This window comes from Sinocyclocheilus anshuiensis, unplaced genomic scaffold, assembly GCF_001515605.1.
Source record: "Sinocyclocheilus anshuiensis isolate Anshui unplaced genomic scaffold, SAMN03320099.WGS_v1.1 scaffold1093, whole genome shotgun sequence".
NCBI classification, from domain to species: domain Eukaryota; kingdom Metazoa; phylum Chordata; class Actinopteri; order Cypriniformes; family Cyprinidae; genus Sinocyclocheilus; species Sinocyclocheilus anshuiensis.
Window position 1 is genome coordinate 524,781 of NW_015555782.1, and position 25,753 is coordinate 550,533.

Below are 25,753 nucleotides of genomic sequence, written 5' to 3' on the forward strand. Positions count from 1 at the left end.
GATGGATGGATGGATGGATGGATGGATGGTTGGATGGATGAATGGATGGATGGACGGAAGGATGGATGGATGGATGGATGGATGGATGGATGGATGGATGGTTGGACGGACGGATGGATGGATGGATGAAAGAACAGAAAGATGGATGGATGAAAGAACAGATAGATGGATGGATGGATGGATGAAAGAACAGATGGATGGATGGATGGATGGATGGATGGACGGACGGATGGAGATAGATGGATGGATGGATGGATGGATGAATGAAAGAACAGATAGATGGACAGACGGACAGATGGATGGATGGACGTACGGACAGACGGATGGATGGTTGGTTGAATGGATGGATGAATGAACAGATAGATGGATGGATGGATGGATGGATGGATGGACGGACGGACGGACGGTTGGTTGGTTGGTTGGATGGACGGATGGATGGATGGATGGATGAAAGAACAGATAGATGGATGATGAAAGAACAAATAGATAGATAGATAGATAGATAGATAGATAGATAGATAGATAGATAGATAGACAAGCGGATAGACAGACGATTGGACAGATGGATGGATATCTGGGTGGACAGTCATAGTCTTAGGTTAGAACATTGAGAAAAGTTTGTACAGCAACTCATCATTAATTCAACATAATATCAGTGCACAAAACTACCAGCTTACACAAAAGAGATATTTTGGGTACAAACAATATTTCCAAACAACAAAATAAATACATTTTTGTACTCTACAGAAGAACTGAGGTCATATACAGTAGGTTTGAAACAAGTAAATGGTGACAGAATTTTCATCTTCAGGTGAACTATTCCTTTAAGACTTGGTTTAGATGGATGGACAGATTGATAGATACTGTATGTGAATGTATGGATAGATGGATAGATAGACAGACAGACGAAAAGACGAATATACAGATGGACAGACAAATGACAGATACAAAGACGATTGAATAGATGGATGGACAGATATACAGTACAGATGGATGGACGGATGATTGGATGGATGGACGGACGGATGGATGGTTGGATAGATGGATGAATGAACAGCTAGATAGATAGATGGACGGATGGATGGATGGATGGATGGATGGATGGATGGATGAATGGGTGGATGGACGGAAGGATGGATGGACAGATGGTTGGTTGGATGGATGGATGGATGGTTGGACGGACGGATGTATGGATGGATGGATGAAAGAACAGAAAGATGGATGGATGAAAGAACAGATAGATGGATGGATGGATGGTTGGATGGATGGATGAAAGAACAGATGGATGGATGGATGAAAGAACAGATAGATGGACGGATGGATGGATGAAAGAACAGATAGATGGATGGATGGATGGATGAAAGAACAGATAGATGGATGGATGGATGGATGGATGAATGAAAGAACAGATAGATGGACAGACGGACAGATGGATGGATGGACGTACGGACAGACGGATGGATGGATGGATGGATGGATGGTTAGTTGGATGGATGGCTGAATGAACGGATAGATGGATGGATGGATGGATGGATGGATGGATGGATGAATGGATGGATGGATGGAATTCACACATATATAATCAGTTATTTCTTATGTTAACATTTGGGGAACTGTTGGGGAAAAACATTGGATGTGTAACATTATATTAGATCCATGCATTACACTATTGAACTCATCATTAAGTCAACATAATATCAGTGCCCAAAACTACCAGCTTACCCATCAAAACCCCACAGGTGGGCTGAGATGTTGTATGACTCAACTAAACTATTCCACACCAAACCTCCACAGACAGGTCCTGCATTCATGCGTTTGGTTATGTAACGTTGCTATCTACAGTGTTTGTGCTTCAAAAAAGATGTGAAGCGCAGAGCTCAACACATGCGGAAGCTGATGACCTTTAGTGGAACCTCAGAGGGTAATTTAGAGGCTTGGAGGTCAGAGCCGTTTCCAGGCGTGGAATGGACCAAGAGAGCCCACCATCAGCAGAAGAGAGCAATGTTAATGAGAAAAATGCAAATGGGAAGCTGGGAATAGTCCACTTGGCTTCCTTACTGAGGGATCAAGGGGAGTGGAGGGGGAAACTCTGTCTTGAGGATACGATGAAGAGAGGATGGGGTGAGGAAGATGGGAGGGCTTGACAGAGATGAAGGGAAGCTCATAAGCGGGAGTGATGAAACTCTGTGGGAGGCTTGGATCCACAGCAGATGGTCTAGTCTGTTTCTTCCCACTATACCTTTTCATCTATATACCTTTATATATATAATTTTAACTACATGAAATCTTTTAACTATTTTTCACTGATGTTAAAACTGATTATATTTTCTGAAATGAACAGATGAGCAACTTGTTATTTTATTCAATTGCATTAGAAATTACAATTCTCAAACAATAACCAGTTTGATATTGGTACATAATAACCCGACTCTGAGAAATTTTGGAGAAATTAAATTGTTCTCTAAAATGCTTGGTAATGGCAGCATTTGGCACAGTGAATCTCTGTTATAAAAATGTTACAAAAAGTTTAAACTATTATAATATAAGTAACATAAGTTCTTAGGAAAGGTGCAAAAAGATTTTTTAACATGTTTTTTAACTACATGTTTTGGGGTCAGTAAGATATTTATTTATTTATTTTTTAAGGAAATGCATAATTTTATTCAGCAAGAAAGCATTAAATTAATTAAAAATGAGAGTAAATATTTAAGTAAAGAATTTTAGAAATGATTTCTATTTCAAATAAATACTTTTCTTTAAACTCTTTATTTATCAAAGAATCCTGAATTGAACAAATATTACAAGTTACACACAACCAATTTCAACCAATAATAATAATAATAACAATAAATGTTTCTTGAGTACCAAATCAGCATGAATGATTTCTGAAGGATAATGTGACAATGAAAACTGTAGCAATGGTCACAAAATAAAATATATTAAAATAAAAAACAGTTCTAAATGTTAATAATATTTCACAGTATTACTGCTTTTGATTGTATTCTTGACTATCACAAGAGAAATATCTTACTGAGCCCGAACTTTTGAATAGAAGAGTATATAAAAGTCTTAAATATATCTATTATCTTCATATTAAAGATAATAAAGCTTTCACAATAACAAAATTAATAATATCACAATATAAATGTATTAACCCACTGCACGCTTTGTGATTTTACCGTTACTTTTTGCAATTGTTACTTGTCATATTGTATGATATAACCCCAATGAAATCTCTTTTGGATAAATGCGACTGGAGACTGTGTGAAATCAGCTGTCAATCTGTGTGATATAGATCTCAGGACTTTAGTAACGATTGACAGCGTTGAATGTGCGATCAATCATCTCACATTTTGACATCCTCATTGACAAACAAAACTGAAATTATATCACACAAACACGAGCAATCCCTTGAGCAAATGTCAGTAATGCTTTACCCTGAGATTAAAGGAAGTGTTCGACAGCTTAAATCGTTCAGTGTGCAACAGGCTTCAGTGTAAAACGCATATAATCACCAGTATAGGATCGGTTCTTTTAATACTCACAGTCTCTGGAGTCCTGTGTACAATTCCATGTCGACATCCTTAAGAATCTGCAATCCTGTCCAGTTCTCTATGTGTCTACAAAAGAAAGAGAAAATATTGAAAACAGCACCATTACCACCAATTTATTCAAGCAGGGGATATGTGTTTTTCCACTTGATGGCCAGGGCAGGAACCCAATGGAAGGTCCCTGGAGTTTTGAAAAATGTATCATAGTTCAGCGAGTGCTTGTGAAACATTCATCTCAGAGGCATTGGTGTGTTGCTTAGGCAGATGGCCTAAGGGTGCGATTACATACAAACCACACCGTGAAATAATTAGCAAAACAATTTGGTTCTCCCTAGACTATAAGGTCAAATGCATAGAACACGTGGGGAGCACAAAGGTAATTATCATATATACTGTGTAGAACAACCAGAGACATAAGTCAACTTGTATATGGGAGAGCAGGGATCACTGTAGCACTCAGTGAATGTACGGTCCGTAATATAACACACAGTGCACTCATTATAGCCATATCATGTGCAAGCTTCATTTAAACCTCTATCTCATCCCAAAATTATTTTCAGTGTGGGATCATTAAAATTTAAATTAAAACAAAAATACTTTTGTTCAGTCAATTGATCAAGTGATCAAATATGACACAAAAAAATCTTATATTGTTACAAAAAAAAAATAGATTTCAAATAAATGCTGTTCTTTTGGATTTATTCATCAAATCCTGAAATTTTTTTTTTGTATTTATTATTATTAAGCAGCACAACCATTTTCAACATGTATTGAAATTCAGTATATTAGAACGATTTCTGAAGGATCATGTGACACTGAAGACTGGAGTAATGATGCTGAAAATTCAGCTTTGCATCACAGGAATAAATTTCATTTTAAAATATATTAAAATAGAAAATTGTTATTTTTAATTGTAATAATATTTCCCAATATTACAGTTTTTACTGTATTTTTATATTAAATAAATGCAGCCTTGGTGAGCATAAGAGGCTTCTTTCAAAAACATTTTACTGACCCCAAGCTTTCGAACAGTAGTGTATATTATAAATATAGACTTTCTTATTATAGAAATATTTCAATTTTCATTACAATTACACAGCATTTGTTTTATAAATATAACTTGGTCCTTTGTGTATTTTTAGTTCAATGGTGTATGATTTAATTGAGTAACGACAGATACACTTCTTAAAAAATAGTTGGAAGCAAATTTTCAATGCTTTAGTCTATACATTTTCTGAAGAAATCCAAAAATCCAAGAGAAAATAAAAAGTTCCTCCTTCAGTGACAGTCTGTAGGATTTTTTCCCTCCCATTTATTGTCCACCAGGAAAAATTGCAGTCCGATTTCTTGGAAAAGTAATAAAACACCTCTCCTGAACAAGCCACACGATTTGACGTATCATTCATTTCCGTAGCACAAACGGTGCAGGATGAATTATGTGCAAAAGTTTAAGAGGTTTGTTCAAACAACTTACCCTAAGTATTAGCAATAATAAATGTGCTTACATGCACAAAATATGCTAATAAACATAAATGAGCACATTATAAAATCCCAGCCATGCAAGAAAAACATGAGATTTTAAAAAGCTTTTCTTTGTCAGCCGTAATGTCAAAACATCAATAGATATGAACATTTGTAAAATATACAGAATTTTAAAAACGGCATTTAAATGCAAAACAAAATTGTAGTAAAAAAAAAGTCGAGGGGTGTCAATTGGGTTCAATCACACTGATGCTAAATCCTTTCTGAATAAATCAAAATATCCAAGTGAAAATAATTAAAATTATTAAATTAATAATAATTAATTTAGCTCTCCCCTACCGTGTCACTGAAACACCATTATCAGTGCCAGAATATGCTTGAAAACACGCTTGCATTTAAATTCAGCTATTGCCAGGACATGCGGCGGCACTTCCTTTATTTCCTATTCCACAGGCTTCTTATCTGCCAGCTAAAACAAACACAATCTGGACAGAAGTGTTCCAAGCAGGAGAAATCACAGATGTGCCGCTGACAGAACACAACCACACACAGAAGCAAACATGCTTCCAGATCCACACACACCCTGACAATGCCACCAGGCCCTAAAGGACAACAGTGTCCCCAACTAAATTTCACTGCTAAAGAAACTAATCCCTTTTAGTTTAGTGACTTACATAGTGAATCAGTAAGACTGAAAATAATGTTTTGTTCAATAATCAGATATCGCTTGCAGGATGCACAAAAATCTATAACTGGGTCTTGGATGTCGTTGTTGTGATCCAGATGCATTGGAGCAACCCTGTTTATATAGCTGCACATCCTAAACCATGTGAATCATTCAAATATCAGTCAAAAGCTCTGAGCACATTTCATTTCAGCATCTGATGAAAAGCCTCTCTCAGGCTGTGTGCAAGTTCATGGCTGTTTTCTCCATAATCTTCTCTCTAGTCTCTCCATTGTTCCCAAAAACCCATGCTTGGGCATGATTAATGACTTTGTTTAAATTATCTACAGCACAACTACATAGAGCTTAATGGAAGAACATTTAATAAAACAGATTGTCTCAGGTGTGCTCTTCAGGCATTGATCGACACCTTCCTTTTCATCTCAGAGTCAGGCTTTGAGTAAAGAACCATAAAAAGCCGGAAACCAAGTCTTTCCATTATCTTCCACTTCCATTCCAAGAATAAAGAACGCTGGCGAGCACAATTATGAATTCAACCAATGAAATGATTTCAAATACTATAATAGCAAGCAACCATATCTGTAAGAAGGTAATACATTTCAACATGAAAGCTAGAGTTGGTAAACATTTACTCTTCACCGATTCTTCACTGGCGTTCCTTCTACACCCACATACCATCTGAATAAATGTAATTACTCGGAGACAGGTGTACAACATGCCTAATTTATAATGGATCTAGTCGGTGAAATTACAGCTGGCCTCCATCTGTTGCTGATTTCAGGTTTCAATCCAGGGTTTATATTTCCAGTGTATAAATACAACATGCCTCACCTTTACCGCTACCAAGCTATGAATCATTCGTTGGTGCCTGGAAGCAGATTTGCATTTTAAACGCTGGAAATATATGTGGCCTTAAAGGCTGATTTATACTTCTGCGTCAGACCTACGCCGTAGCTTACGCATAGACGCACACCCATACGCCGTAGCCTGACCTGCACCTCTCCAAAAATCTAACAGCGCGTCAATTCTACACGGACCGCAATCGCTGTGATTGGTCTGCAAGAACCCCTCCCTCCATATGTACTTGAGTTTTGTGTGTGTTTATGTGCACTTTAATATATTTTAATGTTACACCTTCTTATATAAAATAAAACAAAGCAAAGAACAAGTGTCTTATCATTTATTATACTACATAGCATTATACATCAGTAGTTGTCCGCAACAAACAATGTTGATCTGCCGTGGTACAAGTCCTTGTGCAGATTGAAAGAATGCCATCATCTCTTGTTTCATTGTTGTCTCCTTTTTGTAGTTTTAAATAATGATTTAATGATTTGATATTTATTTGCCGCCGTCACGGCTATAATGAGCTGCTTCTTCTTCGGCTTTTGCCGTGGTACTGCGGGTTACATCAGCAACATGCCCGTGGACACTGCTGACTAGCGGTTTGCATGTGTACTGCACGTTGACGCGGACAACGACGCAGAAGTATAAATGAAAACTTACGCATAGCCTACGGCGTAAAGGCTACGGCGTAGGTCCGACGCAGAAGTATAAATCAGCCTTAAGTGAGACAGCACTTCTGAGGTTTGTTAGCATTTGTTACATGGCAGTTAGAGTATGCAGGATATTTTTTTCTAAATGAAGAACAGCTGTAATTACAAGAAGCTGCACTTACATTTTCTGAAGAAAATGTGAGTGGTGTTTGTTTTGTAGAGGGTTGCCATGTGCTTCCTAAGGCTCCCAGGCTGGTTGTCAGCATGTTGCCAGAGTGTTTTGGATACTTACTAGGTGTTTGCTACTGTATGGCGTTCAGGATGGTCAACAAAGCAAAGTTTCTTCCTCAGTTTAATTCTGTAGGGGAATTCCCCCCAAATGTATTGTTGTCAGGGGAAAAAAAAGAACTGCTTTCTAGGAAAAATAGTAAAACACCTCTCTTGAACAAGCCACATAATTTCAGGTATCAAAAAGGAGCACATTACAACATTTACTTTTTGTTTTTTTCCACGAGTCTTGATGCCAAAACATCAATAGAACTGAACACTTGCAGTTAATGTTAAAAAAAAAAGTTTTTTTACATACAAAATTAAATTGGACAAGGAAACTTCTTGAGCTTTCACAGAAAAGAGATGCAACAGATGCACAGCAGAGATCTATCTATCTATAAAAAGTGGATAACCCTTTATGGTTGTCTTGCTACTGGTGACAAGATGAACCACCACTTGCATTAACATAAATATATAAATATGTCAGATTTATAGTTGAAATGGCAAAGGATATATAAAAGTTTACACCAATTATTTTTCTGTACACATCTCTGTGACTGGTGGGATATAAAAACCTGTGATGTTCGTAACAGGTGCACAAATGGGCTACAATGCGTCAAACTGAAGAAAATGAACAAAGTAAACACTCAAGTGTTCTCTGATATGGAGCTTTCATTCTAGTGAATCGGTTCATTTGGACAGTTCATGTAAATGAACAGCTTCACAAAGATGACTCACTGAAATGACTTAACTCCTTACATTATTTAGGCTTACTATATAACATAAATGAGGGTGTTTTGTTGCATGTACATTAATTGAGATGAAATAAAAAATATGGCTTTGATTAAATTGTAACTTTGGTGAGTATATTTTAGTTATAAAACATAACTTTAGGACCTAACAAGACTATAGTTTAAATACTTAAAATTATTATTTGCTTAACAAAATACACTTTTTGAAATGAGCTTCCCCAACACTGGTTAGGCAGATACATTGTGAGACAGCGAGGACTAAATGAGATACTGCAGCTGAGAATCGAAAACTGGAAATGAGTGAAATGTGTATCGACTGCTTTGCTCACTGTAGACTTCTAAAAGTATTGAAATATTGAGCTTTCTGATCAATTAGTCTGACTTCCTCAGGAATAGGTGTTCAACAGAGGTAAAATCACAATAATGTCTCACCTCTAGTACATACACATCAGGGCAATTAAACTGTCTTCATATAGCAATGACCTTTCAAACTGTGCAAATGTCTCCCTATTCACTACACCAATGCCTTTCAACATTCTTGGTATCTTCATATCAGAAAAATGTGTGTTTATGTAATTTATTTAGAACAACTGAAAAAAATCTGAGCTGTCTTCTTAAAAGACATGGTCAATTTTAAAGAAAACATAAATGAGATTGTAAATCTGGCACTTTTGGCCACTAAGATCTGACTGACCCCTGACTTCATGATAAAAGCTCCATCATTAAAGGAACAGTTTACCCGAAAGTGAACATTTTCTGAAAATGTACTCTCTCTCAGACCGTCCAAGATATAGATGAGTTTGTTTCTTCATCAGAACAGATTTGGAGAAATTATAATTACATCACCTGCTCACCAATGGATCCTCTGCAGTGAATGGGTGCCATTAGAATGAGAGTCCAAACGCCTGATGAAAACATCACAATAACATCACAGTAATCCACAAGTTATCGATTAATGTCTATTTGTAAGAAACTAATCCATAAATTAAGGCATTTTAACTTAAAGGTGGGGTATGTATTTTTTCAAAAATGCTTTAGAAAACTGAGTCGGGCCGAGTACCAAAACAAACTTGTAGCCAATCAGCAGTAAGGGGCGTATCTACTCATGATGGGGACGAGAGAGCGCTCAGTGCACAGGATGGACATTAGCCGAGCCGAGCGACGACAGAAAGATAGAGATGGTGGATAAAAAACAAAAGATTAATATTCTAATATAATAAAATTATATAAAATTATAATAAAAAATAATTGGCTAAAGTTGTGTGGAATTATTTGTCAGGCGTTTGGACTCTCATTCTGATGGCACACATTCACTTTAGAGGATCCATTGGTGAGCAAGTGATGGAATTATAATATCTCCAAATCTGATGAGAAAACAAACTCATCTACATTCTGAAAAAGAACAATCTTGATAACACCATATTGAGCAACTATAGACCAATATCAAATCTTCCTTTTATAGGCAAGATTATTGAAAAGGGTAGTTTTTAATCAGCTGAGCAACTACTTAAACTTAAATGGATACCTGGACAATTTTAAATCTGGTTTCCGACCGCATCACAGCACAGAGACAGTGCTCATTAAGATAATAAATAATATAAACCTCTTAAATCAATGTTTTAATCATTTTCAAAGTTTTTAAATTCCTTGTTTTATTGTTGCGATTATTTTTTTTCTTTTCTTTTATGTAAAGCACTTTGAATTACCATTGTGTATGAAATGTGCTATATAAATAAACTTGCCTTGCCTTGCCTTACATCTTGGCAGGCTAAGGGTATAAAATTTCAGCAAATTTTCATTTTTGGCTGAACTATTCCTTTAAACGGGGCGGTTGCATAAACTTTGCCTCTATGTTAAGACAGTGTCTTAAGAACTAGTTTGGCCAACTAGCAGGTAACCAAGGCTAATCAGTCTTATATTTTGGATTCATCTTAGACTAATCTTAGTTTATTCAACCGGATCCAGGTAATTCACCCAAAAAGAGAATACTGTTTACTCTTTACTCACCGTTAAGACATTCCAAACCCACATGAGTGGACTTAAATTCCAGTGAGTTCCTCACACAACATTATATGGACTACTTTTATGATATTCTTATGGTATCCTTTTTAAATGCTTCCGTTTTTTGTAACTGTATAACTGTTAAAAAAAATACTTTTTCATTTTGTTTTCCATGGAAGAAAAAACAAGGTTATACAGCTTTTGAATGACATAAAGGTGAGTCAAAAACTTAAATTTTGTAGTGAACTATTCTTATTCCAAAAGTGTTCTAAAACATCTGACTCTGACCAGCAAAAAAAAGCAATTACACATTCTCAAAGGAGATTTCCTCCATGTTAAGTATTTCTGATCCAAAGTGCTGCTGGCATATTATCGAAGCTAATGCACATAAGACTTTACTTTCCCAAACTAACCACGTCTAGGCAGGCATGCATTTAGGCCGTGTATCAGTGTGCCTCAGATTAACTGTGTGCAATGCATCGCAGCTTCATGGTCCATGGCAGAACTGGCAGTCTAAATATAGGCACAACAAAACTCCTTCTGAGCTGTATCTACATTCTGCACATCTCTACCCTCCATCCACTCCTGAGCTTCAGCCAAAATGAAAATGAGCATAATTAGGTCCCATGAGGCAGAGAGCATCAGACAGAGCAGCAATAGTGGCACGGACGACAATATCTTTCTGGTGTTGGGACGCCAATGTCACTTGCCATGCCAAAGACTGCAGCGAGCACTTGTTTGGAAAACCTGCACGAGATGACTTCCTTAACACAGAATAGCAGGCAATTCTGATTTCCCGCACTTATCAGGGAAAAACAGGCCCAAATTTTGCTCTCTGGTGAGGGGAATATATCAAGAAAATACAGCAATGGTCATCGACTCAGCAGCATGTCTGGCTGTGGAGTTAAAATGTGAAAGATTTTTCACATTATATATTTAACATCTGCCATCATGTTTTTGGATGTTGTTAACAGCATATATATAATACACTACCATTCAAAAGACTTAATGTTTATGTTGTTGGTGAGACTTAATGTTTATAAAAAAATAAGTCTGCTCACCAAGGCTGCATTTTTGTTTTTTATCAAAAATACAGTAAAATCAGTAATACTGCAAAATTTATTATATTCTTTTTGTATTTAATATTTTAAAATGCAGTTGATTCCTGTGATGGCAAAGCTGAATTCTATATATGTGACACTGGACCACAAAACATTAAGGGTCAATTTTCTGAAATTGAGATTTATAAATCATCTGAAAGCTGAATAAATAAGCTTTCCATTGATGCATGTTTTGTTAGGATAGGACAATATTTGGTAGAGATACAACTATTTGAAAATCTGGAATCTGAAGGTGCAAAAAAATCAAAATATTGAGAAAATCGCCTTTAAAGTTGTCCAAATGAAGTTCTTAGCAAAGCATATTACTAATCAAAAATTACGTTTTTATATATTTATGGTAGGAAATTTACAAGATATATTCAAGGAACATGATCTTTACTTAATATTCTAATGATTTTTGGCATAAAAGAAAAATCTATAATTTAGACCCATACAATGCATTGTTGGCTGTTGCTACAAATATACCTGTACTACTTAAGGTTTTGTGCTCCAGGGTCACATATTTTGTCACATGTCTTCAGTGTCGCATCTTCCTTCAGAAGTCATTCTAATGCTGATTTGCTGCTCAAGAAGCATTTCTTATTATTATAAATGTTGAAAACTTTTGTGCTACTTAATATTTTAAAGAAAACAATGGGATTCTCGATCAATTTAATGCATCCTGCCTGAATTAAATTATTCATTTCTGTTAAAAAAGTCTTACTGACAGCAAACCTTTTGAACGTTAGTGTATCTGTACTGTATACAAGAAGGCTATAGCTTACTTTGAGGCAGAGGAAGGCAAGGTGAGGAAGAGGCTGACAGGACAGGAAGTCATTGGGAAGCACAGAGTGTGACACAGGAGACAGTGGCAGTAAGCACAGCAGAGAAGAGACAGAAACAGAGAGGCAGAACCTGTTTCCACTGTCTTTGAACAGACAGGTGAGACTGTCTGCTGTGGTGCCCTCACTAGGTAACAAGATTACAGTCACAAACTGGGCTGAAATAATTATTGTTTAGGGGTAAATGAGTTTTATACGTTTTCTTGGCATATTTTGTCTATTATGTTGAGTATTTGTAAGGGTGAGATTAAGTCTCTGTGTGTGTATATGCTGTGGGGTAATATGTATAATGAGCATTGCCTTATTGCACTGAATTACATTACTAATATTGCTTCATGTTTCACCAGATCCAAACCTCAACACAGGATGCAAAGAATTTCCTAGGGACCCAACAGCCTGGAATTTGTAATGTACAAAAACCAAATTGTTAAAATGTGTCCAGCTAATTTAGCATAAATGAGTACAAGCATGAGAGAAGATGTATTTTTTTATTTTATTATAATTATTATAGTATGGATTTAAAGCTGATAACTATTTTTCTTATTATAAAGCACATAGTTTTAACTGTAAATGCTAATTTTAAAAGTGCATATCTGTAACTGAACATTAGTTCTAAACACAGACCGTCGGTATCTGCATTAGTAATGGACTTTTTAGTGATTCTTCCCACAGTTTACATTCATACACCAGTAGGTGGCAACAAGCGACTCTCTTCATGAGTGAGTCTTTGAGCTGTTCAATAAAGCGATTCGTTCAAAACAGTGATTCATTCAGGGGCGAAACAAATTAAATTGCATCCGACATCGCACTAAGCTTTCCATTGATGCATGTTTTGTTAGGATAGGACAATATTTGGTAGAGATACAACTATTTGAAAATCTGGAATCTGAAGGTGCAAAAAAATCAAAATATTGAGAAAATCGCCTTTAAAGTTGTCCAAATGAAGTTCTTAGCAAAGCATATTACTAATCAAAAATTACGTTTTTATATATTTATGGTAGGAAATTTACAAGATATATTCAAGGAACATGATCTTTACTTAATATTCTAATGATTTTTGGCATAAAAGAAAAATCTATAATTTAGACCCATACAATGCATTGTTGGCTGTTGCTACAAATATACCTGTACTACTTAAGGTTTTGTGCTCCAGGGTCACATATTTTGTCACATGTCTTCAGTGTCGCATCTTCCTTCAGAAGTCATTCTAATGCTGATTTGCTGCTCAAGAAGCATTTCTTATTATTATAAATGTTGAAAACTTTTGTGCTACTTAATATTTTAAAGAAAACAATGGGATTCTCGATCAATTTAATGCATCCTGCCTGAATTAAATTATTCATTTCTGTTAAAAAAGTCTTACTGACAGCAAACCTTTTGAACGTTAGTGTATCTGTACTGTATACAAGAAGGCTATAGCTTACTTTGAGGCAGAGGAAGGCAAGGTGAGGAAGAGGCTGACAGGACAGGAAGTCATTGGGAAGCACAGAGTGTGACACAGGAGACAGTGGCAGTAAGCACAGCAGAGAAGAGACAGAAACAGAGAGGCAGAACCTGTTTCCACTGTCTTTGAACAGACAGGTGAGACTGTCTGCTGTGGTGCCCTCACTAGGTAACAAGATTACAGTCACAAACTGGGCTGAAATAATTATTGTTTAGGGGTAAATGAGTTTTATACGTTTTCTTGGCATATTTTGTCTATTATGTTGAGTATTTGTAAGGGTGAGATTAAGTCTCTGTGTGTGTATATGCTGTGGGGTAATATGTATAATGAGCATTGCCTTATTGCACTGAATTACATTACTAATATTGCTTCATGTTTCACCAGATCCAAACCTCAACACAGGATGCAAAGAATTTCCTAGGGACCCAACAGCCTGGAATTTGTAATGTACAAAAACCAAATTGTTAAAATGTGTCCAGCTAATTTAGCATAAATGAGTACAAGCATGAGAGAAGATGTATTTTTTTATTTTATTATAATTATTATAGTATGGATTTAAAGCTGATAACTATTTTTCTTATTATAAAGCACATAGTTTTAACTGTAAATGCTAATTTTAAAAGTGCATATCTGTAACTGAACATTAGTTCTAAACACAGACCGTCGGTATCTGCATTAGTAATGGACTTTTTAGTGATTCTTCCCACAGTTTACATTCATACACCAGTAGGTGGCAACAAGCGACTCTCTTCATGAGTGAGTCTTTGAGCTGTTCAATAAAGCGATTCGTTCAAAACAGTGATTCATTCAGGGGCGAAACAAATTAAATTGCATCCGACATCGCACACTCTCTGAAGATACGTCTTTTGTAATTACTTTGCGACCAATTAAAATTCTAAAATTCTCTCTCATTAGAAATTTCTTGTCTGAGAGTACACAAGTCATGTAGAACACTTTCTTTCTTTCTAATGTTTATTAATGAAAAGTTTGTTTATTAATGAAAATTAATCAACTCTAATTTTGATTTGCACTTTGAAAATGTAATTTTTGGCTATTTAAAGTATGATAAATTAATCTGATTAGTCAGATATCACATTGGGATAATAGTAGTGTGTAACTCTTTTTACACACAGATTTTTGCCTACTATGTAGTAGAGGACTATGATTTATGAGTGAATCGTTGAATCACTGACATAAAGATTTATTCAAAACCATTGTTTCTAAAGTAACCAACCAAGCGAGTTTCTATATGAGTGAGTCATTTAATTGTTCATTCAAACGATTCGTTTAAAAACAGCTTCGGCTTCATCGTTGGTGGATCAAAAACGGAAAAAAATAACTGGCCTTTAGCGATAACAAACATTAGAGACTAATCTACGATTTTTAAATAATTTGACAGATTACATGTAAGTACAGTATTGTTTTAAACTTTCCACTAATGCTGCAGTCTTTATTGGTTAGATTTTTCACTGGCCACCACATTAAAAAATAAAATACTGCTGTCGATGGCTTGCTTGATTCCATGGTGCAAAACATCAGCAGCAGGGCGTCGGAGCAGGTTCGCCTGTCAACAAGCCTTCTAGTACTATATCATGCAGCTCTTTCTTTTGTGCACTCAATATGTCTTGTCTTGAGTTGAGCAATACATGGCATATCCCCTGATGAGCATTCTAGCAGCCCATTGTTGTACGAGAAGCTTTTAAATAAAATACTGGATCACTGTTCTCTTTTGTACTGGCAAGAAGCCCAAAGCGCCATACAGCATGCAAATCTGGGAAACTTTCGGCTGTGAAATAAAGTGTGTTTAAAGCACGTCCCATCTGGGGTTCGGGTACATACATGCTGTTGATCATAATTTGCAGCCCACTGGCTGGGACAGCAAACATAGTGTGTGTTCACTCACAAGTGTACACTAACTTCCTCTAGTTCCCCACGCATACAACAAATGCTAACTAACTACATTCTGGTTCAAATAAAGTAAGGACGGATATGCATTGTGAGAAATCATGCAGCCCAACTGCGAAACAGTGGTTCGTAAGTGGTGCGTTTCCATTGTGGTCCCTGTGGGACACTTAAAAGCAGCTTTCTGTAAGATTTGATCCTTTTCTTTTCATTATGCCTGCTTACACTGATCCTTTTGAGCTGAATCGAGGGGAAACGCAATATCTGTTGTAATGAACAGCTAAATGACTTATTTCAAAGGTTTTTGGGTGCTTTTAACATTAATGGCCCCGTTGTCAACTGTAAAATAATGATCAAAACACTGTGCCAAGCCTAACTAACCATGTGGCCAACCAGGGAAGTTCTACAATTGGTTGCAAATTAAAATAAAATATAAAACATTTTGAAAACATCAAACCAGGAAAAAATATCAGATTCCATAAAGAGCCACACTGACTCTATAAATCTAGTGAGCTGCCTACCTAGAGAGCATTTTACAGGCATGCTACTGACACAAAGTCTGTTCCAACAGGTAGATAGATAATTATGATGCCTCTCAAGATGCTTTATTTTTAACTTCTGAGGCCATGTCACTTGTGTCCTTCCCAGTGAAGGCGATGCAAGATTTTCCAGACTTTTACACAACCACAAACATATATAAATATATATATATATACTGTATATATATATATATATATATATATATACTGTATATATAGAGAGAGAGACAGAGAGAGAGAAAGAGAAAGAGAGAGAGAGAATTACAATATATTCTATATTTCGGTTTTCAAATACTAATAAAATGTTCTGATCTAAAAATAGTTTTTTATACAATCACTTGTTAGTCTTTGTGTGAGGAGAGCTATTTGTATGAGTTGCTGGTTTTGTAAAGTGTTTCAAATTAGTCACTTACAAGGTTCTATTATATTTAGGATGCTGCCTTAAAGGCTGGCAGTGAACGGGTTCTAAAACACAGTCAGTATGTATACAGACGCATAACAGAGACAAGTCATGTAAGTACGGTGCCTGAAGCTGGATTATAATAACGGAGACATTTAATATAAAGTCAAAAACAGTGACAGTGACAGCAGTCTTTTCATGTAATATATGTCAAGTCGGATTCTGAGACACTTTCATACATCTATTTCTCACATATTCCAAGCCCTTGGAGAATCTCACACATGACAAGAACCGTACATACTTTTAATAGGATAGGACATTTTCCATTTAAAATCTTCCTGGCATATTTCAATTTCAATCGCCATATCTACTCAGCTTATATTCTTGAAGGAAAGAAGGCACGCATGAATGTCTGACAGATTTCATTTCATGATATTATATGAACCTATATGTCTGAGGTTCTGTCAAACGGCAGCTGAAATCTATTCAAGCATGTTATGCAGCAGGTAGGACCGTGATGCATTTTGTAATATACAGTCTTGTGGACCGCATCCAAAACTTCGCAGCCTAGGTCTTTACCCTATTAGCTTAAATTGCAATCATTACTAGCATAGTGTGCACAAATTAGGCTTTCAAGGAGATAAAATGTTAATTAAATTGGATCTAAAAATAGTTGTGTTAGTAAGGAATTTGTGGCATGTAGGATTTTACGTGACCTAGAAAAGGAGGATCAAAGGAATTTTGTTCATGGATTCAAAGTGTTCAATATTTCATGGTGAAATAATGCCATCTTGAAAGTCGAGTCTTGTGGTGGCAGACTAAGTCTGTGCAGCGTCGAAAAGAGTGTCATTGTGGCGTCGCTCTGCTGTCATACTGCTGCTGCAGCCATTAAACTATACTGTATGTAGATTTGTTTTTTACTGCCTTGAGAAACAGACACAAAGGGTAAAAATGTGAGATGTGTGCCTCCCATTTTATACAATTTAGATATTTTTCTCATTTAATTTGAAAATTGTCATGTTTTTTTTACTCTCTACCCTCATCTTGCACTGATTCTTGAGACGTGGGACAAAACAGGACATAGAAGGGAAACTATAATGGAAATTATTTAAAACTGTTTCTTTGGAGAAAATTAAATGAAACATTTGTGTTCAGAACAATTCATTTTATCTCTAATTAATTTTTAAAGTCCCCCTGCAGTCACTAATTTTATTCCTTAAAACTCATCTTTGACTATCAAATTGACATATTTTAATGCGTGTTCCATTAAAATTCCTTGAATATTACTGCATTTAGTATACAATGGGTCATGAATATGCAAATTAGTCCCCACCTTGGACTACCAGATCCATTTTCAATCGGTTGACTGAAATAGTGAACGCTACACAATGGCAAATGCCAGTATTGGATTAATTCTTCCAAATAGGTTTGAACCAGAAACTGATTTCATAGATGAAGAGGAAGAGTGAATTATACAGGCAGACACGTAATGGTATTGTTATCATTAGCCTTTAGCTTGACTATGACAAACAGCTAATATGTGTTGCTAATGTTCACAAACCATGTTCCCGTTCTTTGAAAAATCAACATCTTTAGGTTGTAGCACTTTGCTAATGATATGAAAAGCCCCAAGCTGCAAGTAGATGGAATTGGTCACATGTTTGTGACAACAGGAAACGGGGGCTGCTTCAAATCACAATTCTGAGACTGTCTTTGGTGCACCGCAGTTTTAAGGAAAAAAATGGTGTTGACTAATGAATTTGCACATGGTTTGTCTTTAAACATATAAAAAACACTAGATATTAAACAATATTGAAAACTTGATTTTCATTACAGTGAGGGTTTTAAAGTAGAAATATTGCCATTTTCAAAACTAATGACAAGTAAAATTATGGCATGTTTTGGCTCAAGAATTGGTGCTAGATCAAATAAAATGTTATGTCAGTTTAAACTGGCTCAAATTGAACAGAAGCTCTGGATCTAGTTTCTTTCTGCTCTCTATATCCATATCATACAACATAATTATGCATTATGCTGCATTAAGCACTGCAGCTCCTTCAGATGAACTTTAACTATCGGAAGGCTCTCTAATTATAAAGAATAGTGCTCATTTTGACCTAGAAACCTCACCATTAACACACAGACAGAGCTTGACATGGGCACATTTCCATTTAAAGAAACAGCAGGGTAAATCAACTCTTTATTACATTACATTGTGGGATACATTTGCTGATTATAATAGAAAAAGCAGACTTTACGAGAGCTATAAGATCTGTTCAAAAACAAATCCTCACTGTTTCTATAGACCACCAAGGCATTGTCATCATCTCCTAAAGTCTTTCCCATCACCCATTTAGTGAACGTCCATGTTCAGAGACCAAGCTAGGATGGAGAAATGAGCTCAAACCTCATAATCTAGCACAATAATCATGACAAATGATGGCCGTGGATTTAATTCATTCACTTTCATTCATTTAACATGAATGGATGGAATAGCCCATGCTATTGTACATGTATTACTACTTTTTAAACAAGGAGCCATGACCATTTTAGTGTTCAAGTAAAAATTGGTACAGGCAAATCATGGACAGTCACATTTAACTGTAATATTAAAAGAAAAAGTAAAATAAATCACATTTTGCATAAAGCAAATTAAGCCTGTTTTTAGGGCCATTCTGATTTTTTTTTTGCATTTGACATTGTTCATGGGAATTGACCACATTTACCTCAAAATTCTCATTGCCATAATGTGTCTGGATGTTTTACATTTGAGGGTTTTTTACTGTAATTATCATTATTCTCAGCTGTGATTCAGTAATATATTTTTTGTTGTTTTTATTATTTTTTACCATATTATATAAATACATATTGCCTTGATAAATACACATTCATATTCATTACAATAATGAGAATTAGATTTTCTTTATTTTTGTTTATTTTATTTATATATTTATATACTTACTTTTTTGGGGGGGGGGAGTTTGCTGGCAGAAAATAATGCCTTAATGCCAAAAAATAAATAAATAAAGTAATTTTATCAACTTCTTGATTTTTGATCTGATTTAATTCATAGCAAGTTGATTTAAGATTTTATTTATATATGACATTTTGAAGAAAGCTGGTGTATAGACTGCCTTCTCTGGCAGTTTCTCTCTCTCTACAGTACAGTATGTCGAACACAACTATCGTTTGTCTCCATGATTCATCATAAGCTAATTAAAATACAATCACCTTAAAAACAAACTTCAAAAGCTCAAACAGCTCAACCCGAGCCTCGTTTCTAGATCTCAAGCACTTCCTTTTTGAACCTCCTCTGCTCCCACAGGTTATCAATGCGTCTTTTGATTGTTGCCTCGGTAGGTGCTTCATTTATATTCCTCAGTAAAAGAGGGGCCCCCGCAGATGGCTCAGAGTAGCCCGCTTACACTGATCTACAATCAGCTTCCCCAACAAAAATCCCTATTATAGCCATTACAAGAGAGACAAACAAATCTGAGCACAAATTTCCTTTAAAGGACAACTTGGATCCAGCACTGCATGGATATCAGGGGCTGCAGGGAAGAGACAGGGTCAGTGCCATTATAGTTAGGCTATGCTTCTTCCTAGTAAAAAGCCAAACCCTGATGTTCTTCTTAACTCTCAAATGGCAGTCCTGACCTACTTAACACAAAAACGGCCTCATACAAACTTGATGATGTGCTTGTAGTAAGTCATACGTTTAAAACGCTATTGCAAAAGACGCTATTGCAAAAGATATATATGCAATATATATGCAATATATATATGTGACCCTCTCTGTGAAATCCAGGCTAAAGTCTCAAAATATAATTATGAGATAACAAGTGAGGATGGTGATGATGAAGATCGCTGATGAAGATGTGAGTGTTAAATATCGTTAAATGTGCGCGCGCCTGGGAACATCATACGAAGTTGGGCTCGTGATCTGGTCGCCTTATCAAAAGAACAAGTGCAAATGCCACAACTCGCCTCGACTTTCCGTTCCACAGTCCATCATAGAGATGCTCTCAGTGTCCAAGCCGGAGGAAAGTACTGCTGAAAGCGGCGATGCTCCGGATGACGAGTATAAAGTCCCACCTACTGGACAGAATTAAGACTGACACCTGCAAGAGGATGAGGAGGAATCAGATTCCCGACCAACAAAGACTTTTATGTAAGACCACTGCGCAGAATAAAAAAATAATAATAATAATATATATATATAAGTGTTTCCCATTCATTAACTAGACTGTGGCGGCTGTCAGAGAAGAAAATCATAATGACATAATGACATAAATCTAATTCTATACTGTGGCCGCTGTCAGAGAGTGCGTTCTCATTCAGCCTGTCTGTTTTTGTTTCATGCAGGTTTTATATTGGAGCTCTTAATTTTGAACTCTCAAAGTGTACCAGATTTATGAATTTAACTTTAAAATGTTCAAAATTTTCTTACCCTAGACGAATCGAGGACCACCCACCACAGTCTCACAAAATCCTGTGGGAAACCAGTTTCATTAGTGATTCGATTTCTGTCGGTGACTTTGTGTCATGGTTTTAGCACGCATACTGTACTGGAAATTGATTTGTCGAGTAGGGAAAACCGGGGCTAGTTGTCTTGTTTTCCTTATATAGCCTATTTTGGTTTCAGACACCTTCAAAGTAAAATTAAAATACCATCATTATTTTATAGAATTCATCAAAGACATATATTCTAACGAGATCCAAACTGCAAATCCAAAACTCATAAATTCATAAATGCAAACTGCAAATTCAAGTGTGTTCTCAAGAAAAGGGTATTTTGTCAGGATGTTGTGTTCAATATATTTTGCAAATATAAAATTCATTACAATACCTGTCAGCCAAAAACAATGTTTTTTTTTTTGTTGTACATTACCATTTACATTTTTGCTGTTTCATGAATTTTGTTTTCTTACATTTTGCAGAAAAGCCTTTAATAGACCAGCTGACCACTTACCTTACTTTAGGCATTAAGAAACTGTAGATTTTTCCTAAGCAAGGAGTAAGCCAAAACCCTAAAGGTTTACTCAGTAATAATTTCATTATTATTATTATTATTATTACACATATGGAAATAAATAGTATTTAAAATAATAATAATAATACCCAGGCTTTCAGTGCATTAATGTGAACATATTTTTTGATAATTTTTATAGATTAAGAGTCTGAATTACTGTCCAAATTGTTGTCCTTTAACCTAAAAATGTGCTTTGTGTCGTAGCTTGCATACAAATTAACAGTCTTCATTCACATGCGACTATATCGATCTGATTTCATTGAGTTACATCAGCAAAAGTCACTGTAATAGTCAGATCAGGTATAAATAGCTTCTGGTTGCTATTATCTGTAGAGACATCTTGAAATTTCATGCAGCATGCAAGCTCATTATTTATAAAGAAGTCATAGGGTACATCAAAATAATTCATTAAAATACATTTGTTTAATACATAATGTTCAACACATCCTATTAAGCATGTGTCAATGTATGCCAGATGAGTGTTAATTGTTTTCTATGAGCAAAGAGAGGAGAACAGGGCTAATTGTAACATTGTTTGGTTTTTCCTCATTTACTCAGACTATATTTAAACGCACAGCAAGCAAGACAAACAAGTCGATAAGGAAAATGCGTATTTTAATCAATTTTAAACCCCAGAGAGGCTTTTTTTTAAATGCATAATGACATCAGTGAAATACAACTAGTGTAAACTCTACCCTTCATGCACATTTTCATATAAACAGTTATGGCAATGTATTCTGGGTTGCCCTCCGAGTATTGCAGTACTTGACCCACTAAAATTTGCTTTCACAGCTGAGAGCTCATTCACTGAATGGTGTGGTCAGTATGGTCTTGCATTTCAAGTTACAGCTTGTTGACATTGATTTTTTTTTTTTCTTCTATTTCTAGTTGCTGGTCCCCATTGACTTCCACAGTATAGAAAAATACTATAGGAAGTCAATGGGGACCAGCAACTGTTTGGTTACCAACATTCTTTTTAGAATATCTTCTTTTGTGTTCATACATACAGGTTTGGAACAATTTGAGAGCAAGTAAATGATGACAGAATTTTCATTTTTGGGTGAACTGTCCCTTTAAAAGCCTTGATGGCGTGTTTTTACACCACCGAATCCATCCACTCCCCGCTGATGCTGGTCTGAAAACTTGACTAAAGCACATCACCCGTTCAGCAGGTAGAATCACTGGTTGTGGCCTGCTCTTTATTGTTAAAATCCCGGAAAAGGACAGGCAAGACCATCAGTGACCCTCTCGCCCTGATCATTACATCTTTTAAGCACTGCCTTCCAAGAAGTAATTCAGAGCAATCAATGCAAAAACAACCAGGTACAAAAATAAGCCTCACAAGCAACTGAAGTACACTCTACACAAAGACGTTTTTGTATTCTGGAAAACAGGCTTCTGCAGCTGCGACCAGTACTCAATTGATTTATTGTTGATTTGGGGAGTATTATATTATATTATATTATATTATATTATATTATATTATATTATATATCACAATGCATAAATACTTAGTACTAAATACAATCAAATAAATAATACTAGAATAAATATCTAAAATCTGTACCATAAAAAAACAATTTTAATGTCAATTAAGCATATGCTGCCCCAGTTCTCATTATATAATACAATAAATAAATACATAAATATAACTTGATTCTTTCATTTATTTTTCATTAAATAATTGTATACTTTTCCTGTAATAAAGTAAGAGTTAACATATTACAGTAAAGAGAAACTAATGAGAATCACCACTGAGAAAAAAAAAGAATAAAAAATCACTGCAGTAACAAGAATTTGGGGGGAAATGTGCTTAAATGTCATAAAAAAATTATTTTACAATGCCATGCAATCAATCAATAAACCAATCAATAAAACTTAGATTCATTCAGATTTATTTTCTTTATGCAAAACATTTATTTTTTTTTCCGTTTAATTTTGAACTGAGATGTGACCTTGTCTTTGTGACATTCATTGGCATACATATGAATACTTGGCTCAGTAGTAGAGCATTGCGTTAGCAACGCAAAAGGTTGTGGGTTTGGTTCCCAGGGAACGCACATACTGGTAAAAAATGTATAGCCTGAATGCACTGTACCATCTAAATTGTTATAAATTGCTTTGGATAAAAGTGTCTGCTAAATGCTTAAATTATTATTATTAATTATTAACTCTCCAATTCACATGGTATAGCTTAATAATAAAGATGCCTTTGTTATTATGGCCTGACAACAATAAGCTGATATTATTTTGAACCATTCAAAAGGGGTGAAAATGTTTGGTTACAGTGTCATTTAAACTGACTATATTTAGGGGGTTTTTTTTACGCTGAAATTAATTATTGTGGTTCATATTGGTTAATGCAATATTGTGATCGCCTTAACAAGGGTTGCCAGTGAATGGCAGAGGTTCACGCGTCGTGTACAGCATTATTGCTGATGAGGAATACATAGGAGACTGCGTAGTGTGTGTAAGTAGGCTACTTCAGGTTATTTTGAGCCACACCTGCGGCGACAGAGTGCCCGAGGGTAATTATGAAGAGCTGTCAAACCGACTGCTGAAACAAGGGCTCACTTTAACTTCAGCTTTAAAGCCTGTCAGCATATCATAGCATCCCACCACTTACAGGAAACATACACCCTGTAAAGTTTCATGAGTGACAATTGTATTTAAATACGGGAGTGAAACCCCTAAATTATCGTTTTGTGTGTGAATGGAACAGAACTCACTCTCGAAATTGCGATGATTGACACCTGGTACCCATCGCGCGTTTGGTGTCCGCTATTTTTGAACGACCAAAGACGATTTCAACTAAAGGCTGAAATGCATTACACGACTTTTACAGTCTGAACAGATTTTTTTTCAGTGCTAGACATCATACATTTAAACGCCGTCGACAGAATCGTCGTGGTTTGATTATGTTTGGAAGACTGCTTTGCAAAGCGCGCTTTTGATGGGTTACCATGTCCACGTACTATAAGCAACGCTTATTAAAAGTCTTTGGCTTATAAGGCGATCCAGTTTATGGAGTTAATAAAGTAGCCAAGTACAAAGCACAGTATTTTGGTTTGCGGATTGTTCGTCCAAAAATTTAAATGCTGTTCAAACCTGTATGACTTAGGCTACCTTCTTGTGTGGATCTATCTATCTATCTATCTATCTATCACAACACACCAAGAAAGATAATTAATTGCTTCTCAAGTTCACGTACACTGAAGTTTTGACAAAACAACCCAACAGGACTTTGTTTTATATTTCTTCAATGCGATTTTAGATGCTCAATTGTGCATAAAGGCTGCTTATTTAAAGCTCACAACATGGATGTGGCTTTACATTGGCCATTATTGCATGCTTGATTTACCCTCTATATCATAAAATAATAATGAGCTGAATATATAAAGTATTTGATTTGTTTATAATCAAAGAAAAAAGTCTTGACCAGGGGCGCATCAGGTACTCACGAGCGAGACTATGGGTGCTCCAGAGAGGGAACAAAATGTCAAAAACAAAAAGTGGGTGTTGACCCTGATGAAGGCCTGTTTGGGCTGATATGCGTTGGTGTTTTTTAACATGTAGCCCTGTCTTACAATAAAGGCTTTTTATATTTTGTCCAGTGCCTGGACGTGGATTATTTTTGTTTCTTGCAATGGGATCCACATTTTGTTTTTGACATGTAATTGTTTATATTGATTGTACATTAAGTTGTGACACTTTCTTTGAACAGTGGCTGTAGAAAGTGACAAGATAAATGTTAATGCAAATAAGGAAAAATATAATATCATCATTAAATTTGTTGATATAATGAACATACCAGAGGAGGGTGTTTTAAGCAGGTCGGTTTAGGAGTGTGTCTGTCCCATATGAGTAACATTTAAAGGGATACTCCACCCCAAAATGAAAATTTTGTCATTAATCACTAACCCCCATGTCGTTCCAAACAGGATCGTTCGACACAGAATAGCGTACGCAGTTTGCGTTCAGTGGATATTCTCCAAAATGGCGCTACAGTGATGCGGAGAGACACAGAAGAGACAAATTGTTGAATAAAGTCGTTATTTTTGTTTTCTTCGCGTACAAAAAGTATTCTCGTCGCTTCATAACGTTACGGTTGAACCACTGATGGCAGATGGACTATTCTGACGATGTCTTTCATACTTTTATGGACCTTGACAGTGTAATTTACTTGGCAGTCAATGGGACAGTCACAAGCCTCCCGGTTTTCATGCAAAATATCTTAAATTGTGTTCCGAAGACGAA

At 35.8% G+C, this 25,753-nt stretch overlaps 1 protein-coding gene across 1 annotated transcript in view; it reads right to left on the bottom strand.

Moving 5' to 3' along the window:
• LOC107674750 (NT-3 growth factor receptor-like) overlaps positions 1–3,614 on the bottom strand; it is a 160,854-nt gene extending 157,240 nt beyond the window's left edge. Inside the window, exon 1 of the mRNA XM_016468843.1 lies at positions 3,546–3,614. Coding sequence (XP_016324329.1) covers positions 3,546–3,574 — 29 coding nt within the window. The 5' untranslated portion in view covers positions 3,575–3,614. The remainder of the gene's footprint in view (positions 1–3,545) is intronic.
• Positions 3,615–25,753: the final 22,139 nt, after the last annotated feature.